The following is an 18,685-nucleotide window of genomic DNA, read 5'->3' as shown; positions in this document are numbered from 1 at the left end:
AGGGAGAGGGACGCGGGCCCGAAAACAAACACAAACCGGCCTTGCTCCCCTTTGGTGGAAACTTCCCTGGCCGCGTCAGAGCGGGAGGGGGCGGCCGAGCGGCGGTTCCCCGAGCGGAGGCAAAGAGCAGCGCGCGCGAGGCTCCGGGTGCGCGGCGAGCGCGGCGGCCACCGCCTCCTCCCCTCCCCGCCTCCGCCGGCGCACCCTCCTCCCTCCGCCCGGCTCGGCCTCCCTCGCTCCCTCCCCTCGTGGCTGGCGGCAGCGGGCGGGGAGGGCGTGCGCGGGCCGAGAGGTGTCGGCGACGAGGGAAGGGAAGTTTCAAGTGGAAGGTCGTCCGCGGGCCGGCGCGTCCTCCCGCTCTCCTCCGGCAGCATCATGGCGGAGCCGAGCGGCTCTCCCGTGCACGTCCAGCAGCCCCAGCAGGCGGCCCCGGTGACAGCGGCGGCGGTGGCGGTGGCGGCCCCGGCAGCCACGACAGCAGCGCCGGCTCCGGCGGCTCCCGCGGCCGCGGCTCCGGCGGCACAGGCAGTCGGCTGGCCCATCTGCAGGGACGCGTACGAGCTGCAGGAGGTTATCGGTCAGTGCGGCGGGCTCGGCGGAACCGGCCCAGGCCGGGCGCGGAGGCCGGGCGGGAGGTGCGGTCGGGGGCGGGAGGGGGCGCGGGATGCCGGGCTAGCCTGACTGCACGCCCGAAGGCAGAACGGCCGGCTTCGGGGCCTACCGGCTTCAACAGTTTTTTTTTTTTTTTTTAATTTATTTGTTCGTTCTTCGAGCGCTTGTGCTGCAGGAGGCGGCGCGGCGGATGTGACTTGCACTGCAGACGAGCCGCATGCTGCAAACTTTTATCTCCGGGATCGCCGAGGTGGCGGAGCTGGGGTTTCCAGCAACGCTGCCGCATCTCCCTCCACCCGGGTGTGCTGGGGCCATAACCTGCGGCCGGGGGCCACGCGGGCACGCAGCCACTGGAGGGGTGAGGTGGGGTGGGGTGGGGTGGGGTTGCGGGAGCGCAGGCCTGGGCTTCCACCGCCCCCGTGCCGCGCCCGGGTTGCCGCCTCCTGGGGGACTCTGCGAGCGCAGCCGCGCCTCTGCTTCCAAGCTCCACGCCTCTGCCTCTCGTCATTACCCACTCGCCGTGGGTAAGCGAGCCACGTAGAAGCTGCGGAGGCCTGGGTTCTTTCCCTAGGCCGGGGGAGGATGCTGGCCTCTCTCCCTGACAGCCGCCGCTCTACGCCCGCGTTGCAGCCCGGCTCTCCACGCTGCCCGGCGCGCCCGGGTACCCGCCTCCCTCGGTGTCTGGGCTCGCCGCCTGCCGCCCAGTCGGATCACCAGAGAAAGCGGGCTCCCTGGCCTCCTGCCCTGCACCGGGCCGATGTTTCTCTCTGGTCCAGGGCCAGGTTGCAAGCGTGAAACCCGAGGCTGTCGACAATTTGCCCCCCTCCTTTCGGTGCCTGCTAGTCGGCCAACAAATATCATTTTATCTTACATTTTTAAAAACCTGGCAAAGTCGAACGGCAAGAAGCCGGCATTTACTTTTCCTTGGGCCAAGCACGTGAAGGGCTGGGAGATTTGTGTTGACCCTTCACTTAGATCCTTCCCTATTGGGCCATTCTCTTTGAGTCTCATTAAACCCACTTATGGAAGCCTGCGTGTAAACTGGGCCTTATGTTCCAACCTTATTGGCGCTGGGATGGAATGCTTCCCTCTCATAATCTTGATATTTAACATGCAAAATGAAATCAGGATATATATCTTATTTGTTCTGCCTTTCAGTATAAAAAATTCCCCACCTTTATCACCTGCTATTGTGCAGATGAAATATATTTTGGGTTTAAGCAGTGGGCTTTCCCAAAGCTGCTTACATAATTAAATATATGGTTTGTTGATGCCACTTGAATGCAGTTAAGAGTAATTGCATAGACTGAGATATATGTGTGTGTGTATATATATATATATATATATATATATAATATATATATATGTATAAATGATGGTTAAGACAGTAACCTAAGATATAAAAGCTCCCAATAACCTATAATAGGCATCTATAGTTAAATTCTTTCAAAACCAGGCCTTTCATAATTTTTGGCCAAAGGCTCTCAATCAGTGATGCTGTGTGTATTAAATTGCCTGGAGACTTCTCAAAGTCTAGAGTATTCAGTGAAAACACTGAATACTTTACCCTGGTATATAAGCCCCTTCACCTTTTATTTCTTGCCTTCAGCTTGCCTGCCCCCTCTCATATTCTGCTTATACCCAGAATACTCTGTTGTTCTCCAACACGTGCTCTTCTGTTTCTTGCTGCCTTTGCACGAGCTGTGCTCTAAGCGCCCATCTTTGCCTAGTGACTCTCCCTCAGCTTCCAAGGCCAGAGTGGATATCCCTTGAGAAAACTTATGCTTTTCCCTAGGCAAAGTAAGGTGGCCTTTTGTCTGATCCTTTTTTTTTTTTTTATGTACCTCATAGCATGTAACCTTGTAATTTTTATTTGCTCAACAAAATCTGAGGGCCTACTATGCCCCAAGTGCTGAACTAGATGCAGGCCATGTCGGTTTTAATAGAAATGTCCCTGCCATCAAGATGCCATGTGTTATTGGGGGACATATGTATACAGTTTTATAGTATATGATGAGTGAATGCAGGACGGCACAAAGGAGGAAGAGACTGCGAGGAGAAATAAGGAAGCGGTGTACCATGCAGGAGAGGCCATATTTGAGCTGGATTTTGATGTCTGAGTAAGAGTTTGTGAGATGCTTAATTACCTCCATTGATGCTTTCCCTGACCATCCATGAACTCCTCCAAGGTCTCATTCATCCCTCTGTCCCCATTATAAGGATGCTCCATAAAAGTTGAATGATGGTATTTCCCACGTAGTTTTCCATAGAGCCTGGGCCAGAATTCACTTAAAATCAATTTGTATGTTTCTTTTGTTAATTATTAGGTTTAAATTGCAAGCTTTGCCTTTTGAAAACATAATATTCAAAGTTGACTTTTTAAAATGTGTTTTCCTACATATATGTATATCTATAACTGTAAATATATACACACATAGGCAGGTATGTGATGTGTATAGCATAGACAATTTTGTTCATAATGGGTCTTTTTCTTTTTTTTTTTTTTTTTTGGAGGGGGTTGATACCTGGGCTGGGAATCAAACCCAGGTCTCCCCCATGGCAGGTGAAAATTCCACCACTGAACTCTCCATGCACCCCCGGGTTGACTGGTTTTGTGAACTAAGGAATAAAATCTTACTGTTCCAGTTTAAATAATTCAGGTGATGGGATTAGTTGCAGGGCTTCATTCTGCTTGTGAGAAGGACATTATTAATTACGGTTGGTCAACTTAATGGAAAAAAGAAAGAAAAAGAAATCTACTTGAAGAGTTTGAGAACAGAAATGCCTGCTTATTACTTATACCCAGATTTCTACACATTCACCTTGTGGGAATGGCTCTTCTACATTTTAAATTTATCTCATATTTTCCCAACTAAAAGAGATGGCCTATATGAAGGCTGTGTTATTGAAAAATCAAATAGCTGGAGCAGGGTTTTGCAAAGGCTTGATGTTTATAGGGAATTATAAGTCCATTTCCATTTAGTATATAATACCAGTTGAATAATTAAGAGTGAACTTGTGGTTAAGCACTTTTGCTTAACAGCTCGCAGAAGTTGGCAGTCCAGACACTGAACCAGTTTCAACACGAATGTCAGCTTGACAGCCTCTGCTTCTACCTGCCATGCGGCAGGTGTCATATGATAGGACTCCAGGAGCGTGCACCTTGACTAGCAGGAGGGTAGGAGGTGCTCCGAAGTAGAAGTCTGAGGGAGGCATGGTGCTTTAACTTTCCAGCGTGGCACAGGGAGCTCCTTGACATTTCCTTTTGGGCAGAGATTGGAGCCTCGGATTAGGGAAGAATAGATTTACTAAAATCCAAACAAAGCAGGTTCGATTGTTAGACTTCTTCCGTTTTAGAAAAATAAACACAGGATTTTGCAAGTCTAAAAATAAAGTTTTCTCTTTGTTGTATTGCTCTCATGTTGCAAAAGATCAATGGGAAAATTGTAATGCGCATAGGAAAGATTTGATTCAGGAGTTTGTGTGTGACCTAAAAATGATATAACTCTCTTAGGGGGAGCTCTTGACTTAGAGAGCAGTTTAAAAAAATGTGAGCTGATTAAAGTCCCTCTCTAGTCACCAGTGTCCTTGTCTTAGTAGATTTCAAAAAATGTCCCAGCTTGGCTTTAGCTCTGATTGCTTTGGCTATTGAGCTTCTCTGCCACCAAAAATGTTTACTTCTCTCCTATACAAGTAACTGCTTGTATAGGAGAAAACTGGGGGCTTTTTAATCTGTTTATACTCTTTTCTTCAGAATTGTGAATTTTTATTCTTCACTCACATCTCACCCTCAGATTTCTTCTTTAAAAGTATAAGGGACACACAAAGCTATGCCGAGTAAAAAATTTGTTGATTTGTTGGTAATATTCATAGTGTCACCTTGATTTACTAAACATAAGAATAAAAGTGAATCATGTAAATGCTGACTTGGGCATCTACCATAGAATTGAACAGCCTCGATGAACTCTGTCAAAGAGTTGTCAGTCTATGTACTTTCAATTACTGTGTTTGAATCTGATCTTTCTAGCAATGGTTGTTGTCTTTGCTAATTTTCCTTTAAGAAACACTTAATAGACCTCTGCTTCAGATCATGTTGGTTTTCTTAGATTTTTTTGCAGGATATATAACTGATGGTTCATGAGCTTTTCTTTATGTAGTTTATTATTAATGTTTTTTTTGGTGCATGGTCCTGGAATTGAACCCCGGTCTCCCGCATGAAAGGTGAGCATTCCACCACTGAAACACCCATGCACTCTCTTTATGTAGTTTTGCACTTGATTTCTCAGCATTGCTTCACTTTTTTCCTGCGTGGTCATTTAGGATGATCTAAACATAGCATTCATTTAATTTGTCATCGTAGTCAATAAGAATTTTTTAATTCCTAGAATCCTAGCTATAATTTGACAGAGGGTTCCTATGAATGCTTTGTTTCTTTCCTGTGAGGTTTATTTACCAGGTGCATTTTCCCCAGTCCAGGTAATAGGGCATATGGCCAGATCTTCCTTCATGGGGCATCGACATCTCCGAAAATAGGACCTTCTGACAGGCCAGGGTGTTCCCACTTGCTGTGTGTTCTTAGAGGCTCTGTAGAGTTCTGTAGTTTAGCACTTGGAACTGCTTTTATTGGGATCCTAGAGGGATTTTGAAGACAGTGGGAGTTGTAATGAGTCACAGTGGTTTTCCTGGGACCTTGGGGAACTGGAGCCCTGAGCCTCTCTGGAAAGACAGACCCTCCTCGTTGAGGTGTATATCCTCATTTTCCAGACCTTTAGAGCTGGCCTTGTCTTGCGGCTGATGTTGGTTCTGTGATTGGTTTGACTCTTTCTTCCTTTTTCCCCTCTATTCCTCTTCCCTCTCTCTCTCCCTTCCTCCCTTCTCTGTTCCTTCTCTTTCCCTCCTTTCGCCCTCCTTCTCGCCCTTCATTACTTCCAGTACTGAAAGAGCCCTTAGATTCTTGACCAAAGCAGAAGGCTTTTGTTTTTCATTTTGCTTCACTTTGTTTTTTAAATAAAGAGAAACATGTATACAGAAATGCTTTTTTAAATGTGCTGCTTAAAACTACTACATGGAGAGACTCTCAAGGGGAAAAAAAAACTAGTCGAGTTACTGCAGCACTTGCTTTATCTATGCATTTCATTTGTGCCTGATAATATTATGCATTTCCCCCTTACTCTGTGATCTGTTGTATATTGTGTTTTTGATCAGGTTTGATAATAAATTATAACCAGTGCTGGCTCTGAAGTCAGACAGCCTGGTCTACTTCATATCCTGGCAATGACAGTCACTGGGTTGTGACCTTGAGCAAATTACTTAAACTTCTCTGTGCTCAGTTTTCTCATTTGTAACATGGAGATGATAAAAATAGGGTTGTTATGAGGATTAAAACAATGTAAAGCACTTAAAATAGTGCCTGGCACATAGCACACTCAATTAGTCTTAGCCATAACTACTATAAACTCTACTTGCTCATCAGATTCAAATAATCAGGAGTGAACATGATTCTGTCTTTGGCAAGATTTTGGAGGGGCTTGAAGAGTATCCCTGGTCAGTTTCTATCAGGAGGGAACCAAGAGGGAAATGTCACCTCCTAGCCTCCTTTCTCGAGTGGGTGGCTGGAAGGTGGTTTGCAAAGGGGAGCCAGAGGCCCACATGGGACTGGCTTCTCCTTGCACCTCTGCTACTTGGAGAAAGCTGGAGAGACCTGTGGAGCTCCTGGCGATTTGGACGGCTCAGAGGTTTAGGTGCCAAATGGCCGTCTGACAAGTTTTGAGCGCATCCTGCGGGAAGGTTGCTGGGGAAGAACAGCCCATAATGAAAGGGCCCTGAGAACAACCTGCTAAGACTGCACTTTTCTTCCACCTCTGAGTCTGCCCTGCGGAGGCTGCCATGTTGGCAGGAAATGCTGCTGACTTAAATATTCTCTGTGTATCCCAGCAAGTGAGAGGACAGGGGCATTTATTTTCAGATATAGTCATCACCTATCTCCTTCCTTCTCTCTCTGCTTTTTCCCTCAGTTTATATTCTCCAGTCTCTTCTCTTCTTTTAAAAAAAAAAGAGAACAAAACGAATCACTCTCACTACTCTTTCCTCCTCTAGCTACTTAACTACCTTATCTCTCCTTCCTTTCACAGCTAAGCTGTTTGAAAGACCCTCCTGTTCACGTCTCAGCCCACGGCAATCTGGCTCTGCCCTCTCGCAAGGAAGCAGCACTGTTTCAAATCAGGGTGACTCTTCCGCGACCAGAACCAGTAGACACTGCAGTCCTTCTGTCTGCAGCATTTGGCACTGGGTATTGTTTCTCCTTCTGGAAGGCTCTGGCTTAGATTCCCATGCCATTCCTTCTCTCCTTGGCTTCCTCATACTTCCCTGCCTGTCCCTACGCCAGGATCTACGACCCTGTGAGGCTTCAGCCACCACGTAAAATGCTGCGAGGTCTTCCTGATACTTTGGACTAGTATTCGGACTGCCTTTTATGTGTGTTCACGGGTTTCACAGGAACTTCATACTCACAGCTAAACTCTTGTCTCTCCACCCTTGCTCCAGTCCTAATCCCGCTCCTATATTCTTCACCTTCAAGGACACTCTCAAGTGCACAGCATGCTGGTCATCCTATACTTTCCCATCTTAATCAATCTCTACTACTAACTGGCCACTAAAGATTAAATATGCTTCGTCCTTGATAGCTCTTTGGTCTGTCTTTGACTCTTCATCTTGACTGCCACTGGCTTAGTTTAGGCCCTCATCACTTCTTTTCTTTTTCTTCATTTTTTTAACATGTTTTATTGTGAAATATGATATATATACAAAAAAGCAATACATTTCTAAGTATACTGTAACAAGTAATTATAGAACAGATTTCAGAGTTTGGTAAGGGTTACTGTTTTGCAACTTTAGGTTTTTCTTTCTATCTGTTCTTAAGACACTGTAAAGTAAAGGAAATATCAATATAATGATTCATCAGTTGTACTCATTTGTTAAATCCTGTCTTCTCTGTTATAATTCCTCCTTCTCCTTTGATCGTTCTTCCAATCTGTAAGGGTATTTGCACTCTGTTCTAACTTTTTCATGTCAGAAAGGGGTATCGATACTGTGGAACGGGGAATGAAACTAGTTGATGTTCTTGGAGAGGCTGGCCCCTCTGGATTTCAGGACCCCTTACACTTCTTATTTGGTTTATCGTAGTAACTTCCTAACCAGCTTCTTCATCTCCATTCTTGCTTCCTGCCGTAGTATGCATTGCTGCCAAAGTGATTCCGCTATACCAAAATTTGTGCCATGGTACTCCTAGCTTAGTAAATGCCTCCAGAAGCTCTGCCATCATTGTCAGGATTAACTCAAAGTATGATGTTCACGGTCTTTTGGGAATTGTCTCTTGCCTCCCTTTCCAGCCATATCTTGCTATGTCATAATGGTAGACTCTCCAACCAGTGGAAGCCTTTTGAAGTAGTGGAAGTGCTTCTCTTTTCCCCTAGCCTCTGCTAGGAGAGTTTCCCCTCTGCTTGGAACACCATCCTACCACTCTTCCCTTCCATTTGTGTCCATGTAACAGAAGTCTGTCTCTCTTTATTTTGACTTTTTGCTTCTTCTTCTTATGTCTCTCTTTGTACCTTTATTGAAGTGCTATATATATATATGTGTGTGTGTGTGTGTGTGTGTGTGTGTGTGTGTGGAAAAGTACAAATATCATAAATATGCTCATAGGTCCACGTATCATAAATAAACAGCGTGATGCATGTTCACAACTTGAACACACACTTGTAACCAGCCCCACTTTTAGATCCTGAATAAGACTCTTCACAGAAACAGTCTCCGCCCCTTGGGCCCCGTTCCCCTTTCCCTTTGGCTTTGTTGGGTATTTCACTCCTTAGCAGTCCTCATACTGAATTCAGACTGCTTGCCCCTTGCCCATCCTGGTGTTATCCTGTAACTCCCCCTAGTGAGGGGGCTGTCTTTCATCTCTGTACCCCACATCTCCTATTAAGTATTTGATTAATGTTTTTCTGGTTGAAGGACCGAGTTCTGGGGCGAATACTCCCATCCTCCTCCTGGAAGAGGAATACTGTCCTGATCTTGCCCGTGGCTAATGATGGGCTTATTTGGAAATGAGGCTCTGTAGAATTTAGCTCATTAATCCTCGCCAATGAGAGGCAGCATTTTGAGTGCTCCCACCTGTGTGCTGCAGGCAGGCCAGCAGGGGGCTGGTCTTCCTTGGCAGAACCGAGAGGTCGCCTCTCCAGATTATAGGACCCACAGCTCTCTGCCACAGCTCTGGTATCCTTTTACCTGGACAGCGGGGGACAGGATGGGGAAGGCCTGGCTCTGCTCCTCTTCCTCTCCAGAGCTTTGCTTTCTTGAGTATATAGAAGATTCTTCTCTGGCTGTTTGTTTATGTGTAACTTTAGTCTTGAAGCTCTGTGGGACCCCTTGAGCATCAGGCCCATTGGAGATGCTTGGGGGTTCCGATGAGACACAGGAACAGAATTGCAGCTCAGGTGATTTTCAGAGGTTGTTGTGGTAGCAGGAGTTGTATTTGTGTGAAGTTGATAGGGCAAGACTACCGAGCTGGGTCTTTGTTGTTAAGTCCACACCATCTAGTAGGTGTTAGAACTCCTTTTCACTGCTTTTTTAGGGGAAAGGCCTTTTTTCTTTTCTATTTAAATTTAATTCTCCATGTAATCATATGAAGTTTTACATTTTCCTCCAATTTTTTAAAAAAATTATACTGGAATGATGGTTGTGGTGATTGAAGTGTTTACTGCTTTCCCCAAATATGACATTCATTGGTCAAATTTTTTATATGAGAGAGGAATTCAGTATATTAATTAAAAAGTTGTTTTAGACTTAAACTGGAAACTTAAGGAGGAGAGAAATAAAAGCCCTTCATAGAACAGAGAAGCAATTCTAGAATTGACTTATATAAACACTTTGGAATCCTATCTGAGTTACTCCTGATATATTTCACATTTCTTCTCATTTGCCAAACAGTGATTTCAGCATCAACTCCGCCTTGAGCTTGGGCCTAGAGGATTAGATCAGTTGACTTTTTAAGCTGATTGCATATTTTTACTTATGTGAAAATTTCATTTTAAGATAGAACTGGTAGAGACCTCAACATTCACTTCATTTCTGAACTTCCAGGTAAACGATACTTAGTGTAACTTTCAGAGGCCAGGTCTGGGAGTACCCACTGAATTCTTCGCTACGTGAAAACATGCATTGTGGTGCCATTTATGGGGTTTAGATTTCCAGCCTTCAGCCATTGCTAGAGCTGTTGCCAGAAAAAGAAACAAAAAACCCAAAACAGAACCAGTACGGCCAGTGGAGATTGATGACTTTCTGCCCTGTGAGTGATAGGTGTTCATTTGCGGAGTGTTTTGGAAGCCAGTGACCTGTGACAATTCTGAGACTTCTCACAGTTACTATATTATGGTTGAGGTCTTAGAGGAATTCATGGTCTTGTTTTGAACTGCTAGCATCAGTTTGTACCAGTGTTTGCGATGAGGGGCATTCCAGTTTCTTTCTTTCCTGCTCTCTTTAACTTGCGGATTGCAAAAGAATTGTATTTTTGGGGTTGATTCCTGTTGATCTATCGTGCACTGCTTACATTTTAACTTGAGTCATGTGGTGATATCTGTTTTCTCTTGTTCCTTTTAACCCGGCGGTGCCACCATTCTCCTTTGCTTAATTGTGGGGTGACTCAGGAAAGCAGAGAAAGAAGAGCTGAGATGGAGTGGTAGGAGAAGTATTGATAGGTCAGTGCTGACTTTTATAAGTCTACTCCCAGTTGAGGAATGGCATTAGAATATAGGGAGAATAAGGAAATTTAATTTTGGGAGGGACTTGAGAGAAAAGTCTGTGCTAGTTCTTTTGTTTTACAAATAAAGACTGAAGGGCCAACTTTGAAATAACTTGCCTGTGGTCCAAAAGCCCCTAAAATTCTGGTCCCACAATTCCGGCTTAGTTCACTATTTTATTATACTTACCTATCAAGTTGACAGGTGGAGGAAAATATATTTACTTCACAGCTGATAATTAGTGAAAGCAAGGTTTCTGCACTAGATTCAAGTCCCTTTAACCAGGCTGATATCTTATGACCAACAGCAGCATATCCTATATGTAACCACAAGACAGCCATGGCTATTTAAATTTAAATTAATTAAAGTTAAATAAAAATACATTTCCTCAATCGCACTAGCTGCATTTTAAATGCTCAGCTGCAAGCAAGGTGTTGCTAGTGACCACCTTATCAGAGAGTGCAAATGTAAACTATTTCCATCATCCTAGAAAGTCCTTTGGGACAGTGTTAGGTAGTAAATTCTCAGAAATGTTCAAGGACTGATGGAATATTATTATGATGGCTGTAAATAGCATGAAGCCACCTCCTGATATGCTAAGGCATTGTCACTGACTTGGAAGTTTATAAGGGAGACAGCCAAGGCTTCCCTGATTAAAAAAAAAATTTTTTTTTTTTTTATTCTGTGCCCCATTAGAAACCTAATAAATTGATATTTTCAGAAGAACAGTTGGTTTTTTTGCATGTGATGAAACTGATACCCCTGTTGACTTAGGAAGGTAGTTTGAAAGTATGAGTTTTTATCTTACTTCATTCTGGAAATGTTCTTGTGATTACTGTAAACACATAGATTCCTCCGAAATGAACTCCATTATTTTCAGAAGTATCAAAATGTTACGTTTTCTAAAAAATCTACTCTAATGTCTTGTCTTGGGGTTGTATGTGGTAGATAAAATCACTGCAGTTTATTTTCTTTTATGTTATAAAGAAAGAATTGACTACATAGATTTTTTTTTCTGAAATGCACAAAAGTTCTGAAATTGACCCTACTTAGGAATGATGATATCTGCATTAATTTAAGTTTTTTAAAAGGTGAATTTGAATTATGGTCCCTTCTTTTCCCTTGAGAAAAAGAAAATTGGTTGTTGAGTAATTAAAAGATTAATAGTTTAACTTAATTTATATATCACAAAGCCAATAAAATACCAAGTATTTAAATTAGTTCCTTAGTAGAAATCCAGACTGCGTTATTACTGCATGGGTAGGATACTGCTTTGCTAGGAAAGGACATTAATGACTGAGGGGTGAAAAAATATCTGTGTAGGGATATTAATGACTGTGGTTTGAGATTACAGTGAGCTGAGTTTAATTTTGGGAAATTCAGGAGCGGTCTGAACTCTCTCCCATTCAGTGTCCCTTGGGTGAATGGCACCATAACAGAATGTTTTACTATGTAATTCTTTTTTATTTTTCCTTGTAGATGTCCTTTCAAGCTCTTGGAGTTCTAAAACCAGTGTCTGACTTTCAACACGGGATGTTGTAGCAACATTTTTAATTTGGCGCCTTTCCAGGGCAGTTGGGTAACCGAAACGGGGCTAGGGCAGTGTTTCTGTGTAATTTCAAATTGTGATCATTAGACACATTTAAGGCAAGATCAGGACTAGCCATACCTTCATGTAGTGCTATACAGACTCTAACTTCCTCATCTCTCTGAATTTATCCAGTTTTCACTCTCTTCTTTAGAGCTGGTGAGTTTGGTCCACTTTTAAGGGTATGCTGAAATGGCGTAGGGCTTCCCTAGTCCCGGTTTTAAATAATTTTCCTACGGCCAGCATAAGCCAACTTGAGTTTTGAATTCCCATTCCAAATTCCAGGGAACATAGTTCCACAATAAATCCTGTTGGTGTGTGTGTGTGTGTATGTGTGGGTGTGGGGTGGGGGTGGTGGGTAGAGATTTTACTACAGTTTCAGTGGTCAGATTAGAAATAGACTCTTTGAGGGTTACTAAAAGAAATGGGGCTAGTTTGTTATCTTTACTAAAAAATGCTCATTTTAAAAAGTAGCAGTCTCTAGGGCTTAGAGATGGTGAATCTCTCAGTCTGTGGCCATTTTCCAGATTGTTTTCATAGGAACAGCAAGACTTTCTCAAGCCTAGAATTTCGTGTCCTGTTCTTTAAAACCCATTAGAAATAGATAATAGAGGCAACTTTGTAGTTTATATATTTGCTTAAATAGTCTTTAAAGAAAAAGGGAAATGACTGGCCTGCAATCATTGAGATAGGTACAGGTTACAGTGAGACACTTATTTTGCTAGTGCTTACAGGATGTAGTCCATGTAGTCTGTCACATGGAAAAGTGAAATTATTTTTAGCTGTATGTAGTTGTTTAAAAATCAAGTATCCCCCGTGTCTTGGATGGAGCAACTAGGAGAAAGGTACAAATGATATATGAAAGATGATATCTATGAGGAATGACGGACTTTAAAATTGATCATATCAGAATTCATATATGTAAGGAGTATTGCTTCCTTCAGGGCCTGTGGTAAGAAGGTATCTGCTTATACTTTATTGCTGCATTTTTTTTTGTTCTCTGTTTAATCAAGGTGACATAAAAGTTTGAAAGTAAATAGAGGAGTTAACATGATTTTAAAAAGACAGTTTTTTTTAAAGCGAGGAAGCATTGTCTAAGTAAGGAAGGAGATGGTCCACATACATATCAATAAGTATACTGGTCTGATAAGACATAGAATCTTTGTCATGTAGGCAGATTACTGTGAGCAAACAAATAATCCAAGAAAACATTGTCATTTTAACAGAGTGAAAAACAAATTCTTGTTTTGCATGAAGATACATCTGAGAAGAAAACTATTCAAAATCTTATAAAACTCTAAAGTCTTAGCCAACCTTAACCACAACCAATAAAATTCACTCCCAGCAAGACTTCTACAACTTTCTATATCCTGTAGCTACATTTTATTTTATTTTTTATTTTTGGGTGCATGGTCCGGGGATACATTTTATTTTAAATAAAAAAATTTGCCCATTTTCTTCAGCTTTCTTATAAAGAATTTAGACCAATTTTCTAAAGTACCATTGATTTGCTCTTAAAATACTCCTAAAATGTTTTAAGTAATGGTGACTTTATTGAAATAATTAACCGTCCAAAATGACTTTTTAGACTGGCAGTGCTAAGTCAGTGGTTTAAATTCAGTTTTGTTGACCATTATTTTAATAGATTTTGGATAATTGCTTCATAGAAGCAATGAGATTATCTGCGACTGTGGTTTGAGATTGCAGTGAGCTGTTTGAGACTGCCGGGAGCTGTCGGTGTAGAGATAGGGATAGCAAAAGCAGAAGCTGGTGGCGGACTGAGCTGTCGTGTAGGGGTGGAAAGCCAGGGATAAAGTGGAGATTGTCCCGAGGCAAATATCAGCATGAGGCAGCCAAAGCCTTCAGATCTGAGCGGCTGGAAGGAAGACATGGAAACTGAGGGGCATATCCAAGTTCAGAATTTGTAGGGGTTCAAGGAAGGGTTATGGCAAAGGAACTAGTGGGGCAATGTAATTTTTCCAAGAAAGCTTTCACAGCAGCATATTGTTGTGGTGGGTGCCTCATCTTGTTGGGTTGGATGTCTCACCTTTAAGGGTGACTCTGACAAACTAAAACAACTCAATTCTCTGGTCATGTATTCCAGTAGTCTTTGTATCAGTTGTCTGTTGCTGCTTAATCGATTGTCTCAACACTTGGTGACTTAAAATAACAACCGTTCTATTTGCTTATGATTGTTTAGGTCAGCATCTTAAACTAGGCTTGGCTGGGTGGTTCTTTTGCTGGTCCCACTGGAGTCATGTGGCCAGCTGGGCCTCAGCTGTCTATTTTAACATGGCCTCACTCACATGGGGTGGTCAGTGTTGGCTGTTGGGTGACCCTCTTTCTCTACTGTTTCCACATTTTCGGGGAGGCTGGCCTGGACTTGACACAGCTTGGTAGTGGCAGTATGCCAAAATAGTGAGAGCTTAAGCTCAAGGACTTTTGACTTGGAAGTTGCATGGTATCGCTTCATTGCTTTCTCTTGGTCAGAGCATGTCACAAGGCCAGCCCAGATTCATGGGGAGGAGAAATAGATTTTTCCACTTGTTGGGAGAAGTGGTAATATCACATGGCAAAGGGGACATCTACAGGGTAGACAGAGTGTCTACACAACACCTTTATTTAGCACATGGGTGGTGAATATACAATGTTTGTCATTCATTTTACTTGTAGTAGGGAGAACTAGTTGCCCAACAACATTCACTCATTATTAAAATGTGGTTGATTATAGGTCTCATTAAACTAATTTGCTGTAGTGAACTAACCATCAGACTTTTGCTATAAAAAAGTGGCTTTAGAAATATATAGCTTGCTGAGAAACCTAAAGATGTCGATTCTAATGTGACGTTTGGAGGGTGGAGGCACGTGTGTGTGTGTGTGTGTGTGTGTGTGTGTGTGTGTGTGTAATGCTGATCCTTTGAAGCCTTGAGGTGCTTTATTCCAGACTGAACTTCTTTAAACTCAGCACCACATTAAAAATATAGGCTGTTTTCATGCATATGTAATTATTTCTCCTGCCACCTAGAAGTCAGTGAACTGAATCTATCACTGCCCTAAAAATAACTCAGTTTAAAGGTGGATTGTTGCTATGAAAATTAAATTTCTTTACTTTGAAGTCAGTCCAACAATATTTTGCTGCCTGTTTTATAGTCAGTGTTTTTTTTTTTTTAAAGAATTGTCAGCCTATTAGGACAACAAAATTAGATACCTGCTAATAGTTATTGACAGAATTCACTCATTTTCTTTAGTTTATCATATACTAATGGCATAAATAATAGAAGGAAGGGAGGTGTGTAGTTTATTTTATTAAATTGCAAAGTCTTTCTGGTAAAAATATTAGAAGCTTATCATGAAATATTATGAGCTTTTAGATATAGAAAGAGGCCTGAGTATTGTCTTTATAAATTTACAGATTTAAATTCTGAATGACTTGCTGCTTCTTGCAGATCCTGACATGGAGTTAGATTTATGGAATGTTCTCTTACAGTTGGCCAATGCCCCTTTCTCACATAAGGAAGAAGGATCGAGAAGAGGATGTTCTCTAGACTTCTGAGTTATAAGAAATTATGGGCTTACTTGTTTTAAACTTCTCCAAATTTATACAAATAAGAATGGATGGTTATTTTAGAAAATTTGGATAATGCAAATGAGTAAAAAGGAAAAAAAAAATCACTGGTTACTGCATCACCCAGGGTTAAACATTGTTTGAATGTGGAGTGGGAATATAAATTTAAATGGGGTAGGACTTTTTTAAAAAAAGTATGAATTCGTATTTTTGGGAATTGTTCCTTTTTAGGTTTCCCAGTACTTTGAAATCTAATTTGTTTAGAAGCAAGAAAAATAAACCAGTTTTAGATTATCATTGCTTGGCAAAAGTGATTTCTTTAATGAGGATTTTGTACACACTGATAGTGAGGCATACTGTATGATTACTGGACAGAATGGATATGTATATTTTTTTCTCTCATACTTAAATGTGTTCAGAGCCACAGAATATACTTACAATTTAATCTTAATGTCTGAGTTATAATGTAATATTTATTGCAAGTATCTATTATACTTTGCCTTTTATCTTCTATATATTGTTGGATCACTTTATTCTGATATTTGGTTCTTTTCTGATTGGCTTGAATATAATTTTAAGAAAGTCTTGGGATAGAGGGAAGGTAAGAATAAGTGACTTTCTTATGGATTGTGAGTGCATTCAACAGAGCAGTGACTTTTAGATTTCACATTGACTTTTCATATCAAACCTGGAGCTGGCAGTGAACAAGATTAGATATCAGGTCATTTCCGAGAAATCCCCCTTATTTAAAACTAATGCTAGTTCATTCCATTTCTGGGCCGATTTCTAGTCTCTGGATGTACCTTAATTTATTAAACTAATCCTTTTTTGATAAACTTATTGGTGGTTTTCAGTTTTTTAATATTTCTGTGGATGAGAAATCCAGAAGTGGGATTGCTATGGCAAAAAGTATTAATTACACTTACATTTTTGATAGCTAGTGTAATATTTTCCTCCAGTTGTTATTCTAATTAAATGCCTGCCTAATTGCTCCCTTATTGGCCTTAAAACTAGAAGGAAATTAGAATGAGAAGTCTTCTAGTTTTATTTCCTACTCTTCTAGACATAAAATATCTACGATGAGGAGGAAAAAAAGGTGGCTGGGATAGAGTAGTCGGATGGTAGTAGATTAACAGAGAGAAAAATTATTATCTGGGTTTAGAAATGATAGCTACATAATTTTATGGACTTCAAAATAAAATGTTATGGGGCTTTACTTTATGAACAAATTTATGGAAAGATTTTCTGGATTGCTGAGAAGTTTGGATTATGAAATATAATGAAATTGATTCATATACCTTTTTAGTTACAGAGAATAGGGACTCACTAAAATTGCCCGAGGCAATGGGGCTTGCTTTATGAATATGTGGGAATAGGAGACAGCAGTCTCATCCATAATCCCAGGCTTTGCACCATCCTGGAAAAAGCTGAGTATTTGGGCTCTGGGAATTGAGGTACGTTGAGTTCTCATCGATCATGGAAGTGAACAAGACTGCTGCAGCAGGAATTTCTGAATCCTCACTTCTGGATCCTCTACTTTCTGTATCTTCTTACTTGAATGAGATTTAACCAATCAGTGGGTTTGCTTTTTGCCTGCGCCTGCTTGCTTCTTTTTCTGTTGTTATCTGGCTTCCTTACCCGTTACCTGTGCGTCTCATCTCTGCTCTCTGCAGCTTCTGCTTACTCAGAATTTTGGCTCATTTGTAGCCCCTTATAGCTCCTCTTGTTTCTCTTTTTCTCTTTCCCTTTTAGCTATAGCTACTGCTGGTAATTGCCAGATTCTCTTTTTATTTCCCTGTTTTAATCCCAGAGATTTAGAATCCAGTTTTTACCAGGATCCCTTCATAGGCTACTCACCAGCCTATGACCTTCCTGCCCTCAGTTTGGGCGCTCTCCTGAGTTCTCCTGGCTGTATAACATTACTTTTAGGTCATAACTGGACCACCTATTTAAGAGGGCACTGGCCTCGAGAGAGAGGAAGAGAGAGAGAGAGAGAGAGAGAGAGAGAGAGAAAGAGAGAGAAAGAGAAAGAAATATTACATCTCTAAGCAGCAAAACCTGGTCTTGATACCTTACCTTTTTGTTAGAAATTATGTTTATGTTTTTAAGTCAGTAAATACCTCCCCAGGAAGCAATTTCCCTTTTTCTATATGGCATGCAAATTGGAGAAAGTTATGCCCGTTCTCAATTGTAAATTGTCTTAAATTCTGAAATACCCAAATCATAAGATACGGTCATGCCTTTTCTGCTGGACTTTTAAAGTACTGAGAACCAGCCCATCCTGTTTGTGTAATGATGGTCCCTGGCTATGTCCACTTATGTGATCTGAGAAATATACCTGGAACCGGACCCTGATGAAAGAACTCATTTTCTTATGTCAATAATTTTATCTCAGCAGCGTCTTCTCTGTGGATACTGGGAAGAACATCTGATCCACCCAAATTTTGTTGGTGTTTGGCAGTGTTTTAGAGATGAAGGTTTGGAACTAACCCCTCTGGAAGAATTTTGTAAGCTACTTTGCTTTCTCCTTTTGAGGGTCACTATCAAATATCTCTTCTTTTCCTGTTCTCCCTCTTGAATCCCGGTCCACTTCTCTTTCAAAGCAGTGGCTAAGGAGTTGAATGTTTCAGTAACTCTTGAATTGCTAAGTCCTCAGCTTTGGTCCCTGTGACCCTCAGAATCTCATAGGGCATCTTCCCTGTTACTTTTAAACAATGAGAACCATGCTCATAAAATGCTGTCTTAGTTTGATTTCAGATCACTTGAAATATAATCTGATTTGAGAGGCATCGTTCGAGCGCCTTATCAAAAGGTTGCTTTGACTGTCAATTTGTAGGAATTTTTGTTGGCTGAAAGAAAGATGAACAGCAACATATTTACCTTTGGGAAAGACAGCAAGACAGTCTTATTTCACGTTGGAAAGTTTCTTCTGGCAGTCTTGAATTTTCTGTTTTAATCTGCTCAAAAATGCCTTTAGAACATAAATAAAATTAAACATTACTGTTTTATTAAAGACTGTGCAATACTCTTTATAATTTAGGAGAAAAAGCTTTTAAGTCCTTTTTGGTAGGGACGTGAAATTTAAAGCTTTGCTTTTGACAGTCTGGATTCTGCTGACAGGCATGT

At 41.6% G+C, this 18,685-nt stretch overlaps 1 protein-coding gene across 4 annotated transcripts in view; it reads left to right on the top strand.

Moving 5' to 3' along the window:
- The first annotated feature begins 202 nt into the window (after positions 1-202).
- Positions 203-18,685, top strand: part of STK39 (serine/threonine kinase 39) — a 332,438-nt gene continuing 313,955 nt past the window's right edge. For 2 of the 4 annotated variants that reach the window (XR_013172832.1, XM_077154063.1), the window contains exon 1: positions 203-577. Coding sequence is in view for 3 of the 4 variants with exons in the window: in XM_077154063.1 (XP_077010178.1) it covers positions 376-577 (202 nt within the window). In the remaining variant the exon portion in view is untranslated. The remainder of the gene's footprint in view (positions 578-18,685) is intronic. The other 2 variants (XM_077154064.1, XM_077154062.1) reach the window with 2 other exon arrangements.

This window comes from Tamandua tetradactyla, chromosome 3, assembly GCF_023851605.1.
Source record: "Tamandua tetradactyla isolate mTamTet1 chromosome 3, mTamTet1.pri, whole genome shotgun sequence".
Taxonomy (NCBI): Eukaryota; Metazoa; Chordata; class Mammalia; order Pilosa; family Myrmecophagidae; genus Tamandua; species Tamandua tetradactyla.
This window is presented reverse-complemented; position numbering and strand designations above follow the sequence as displayed.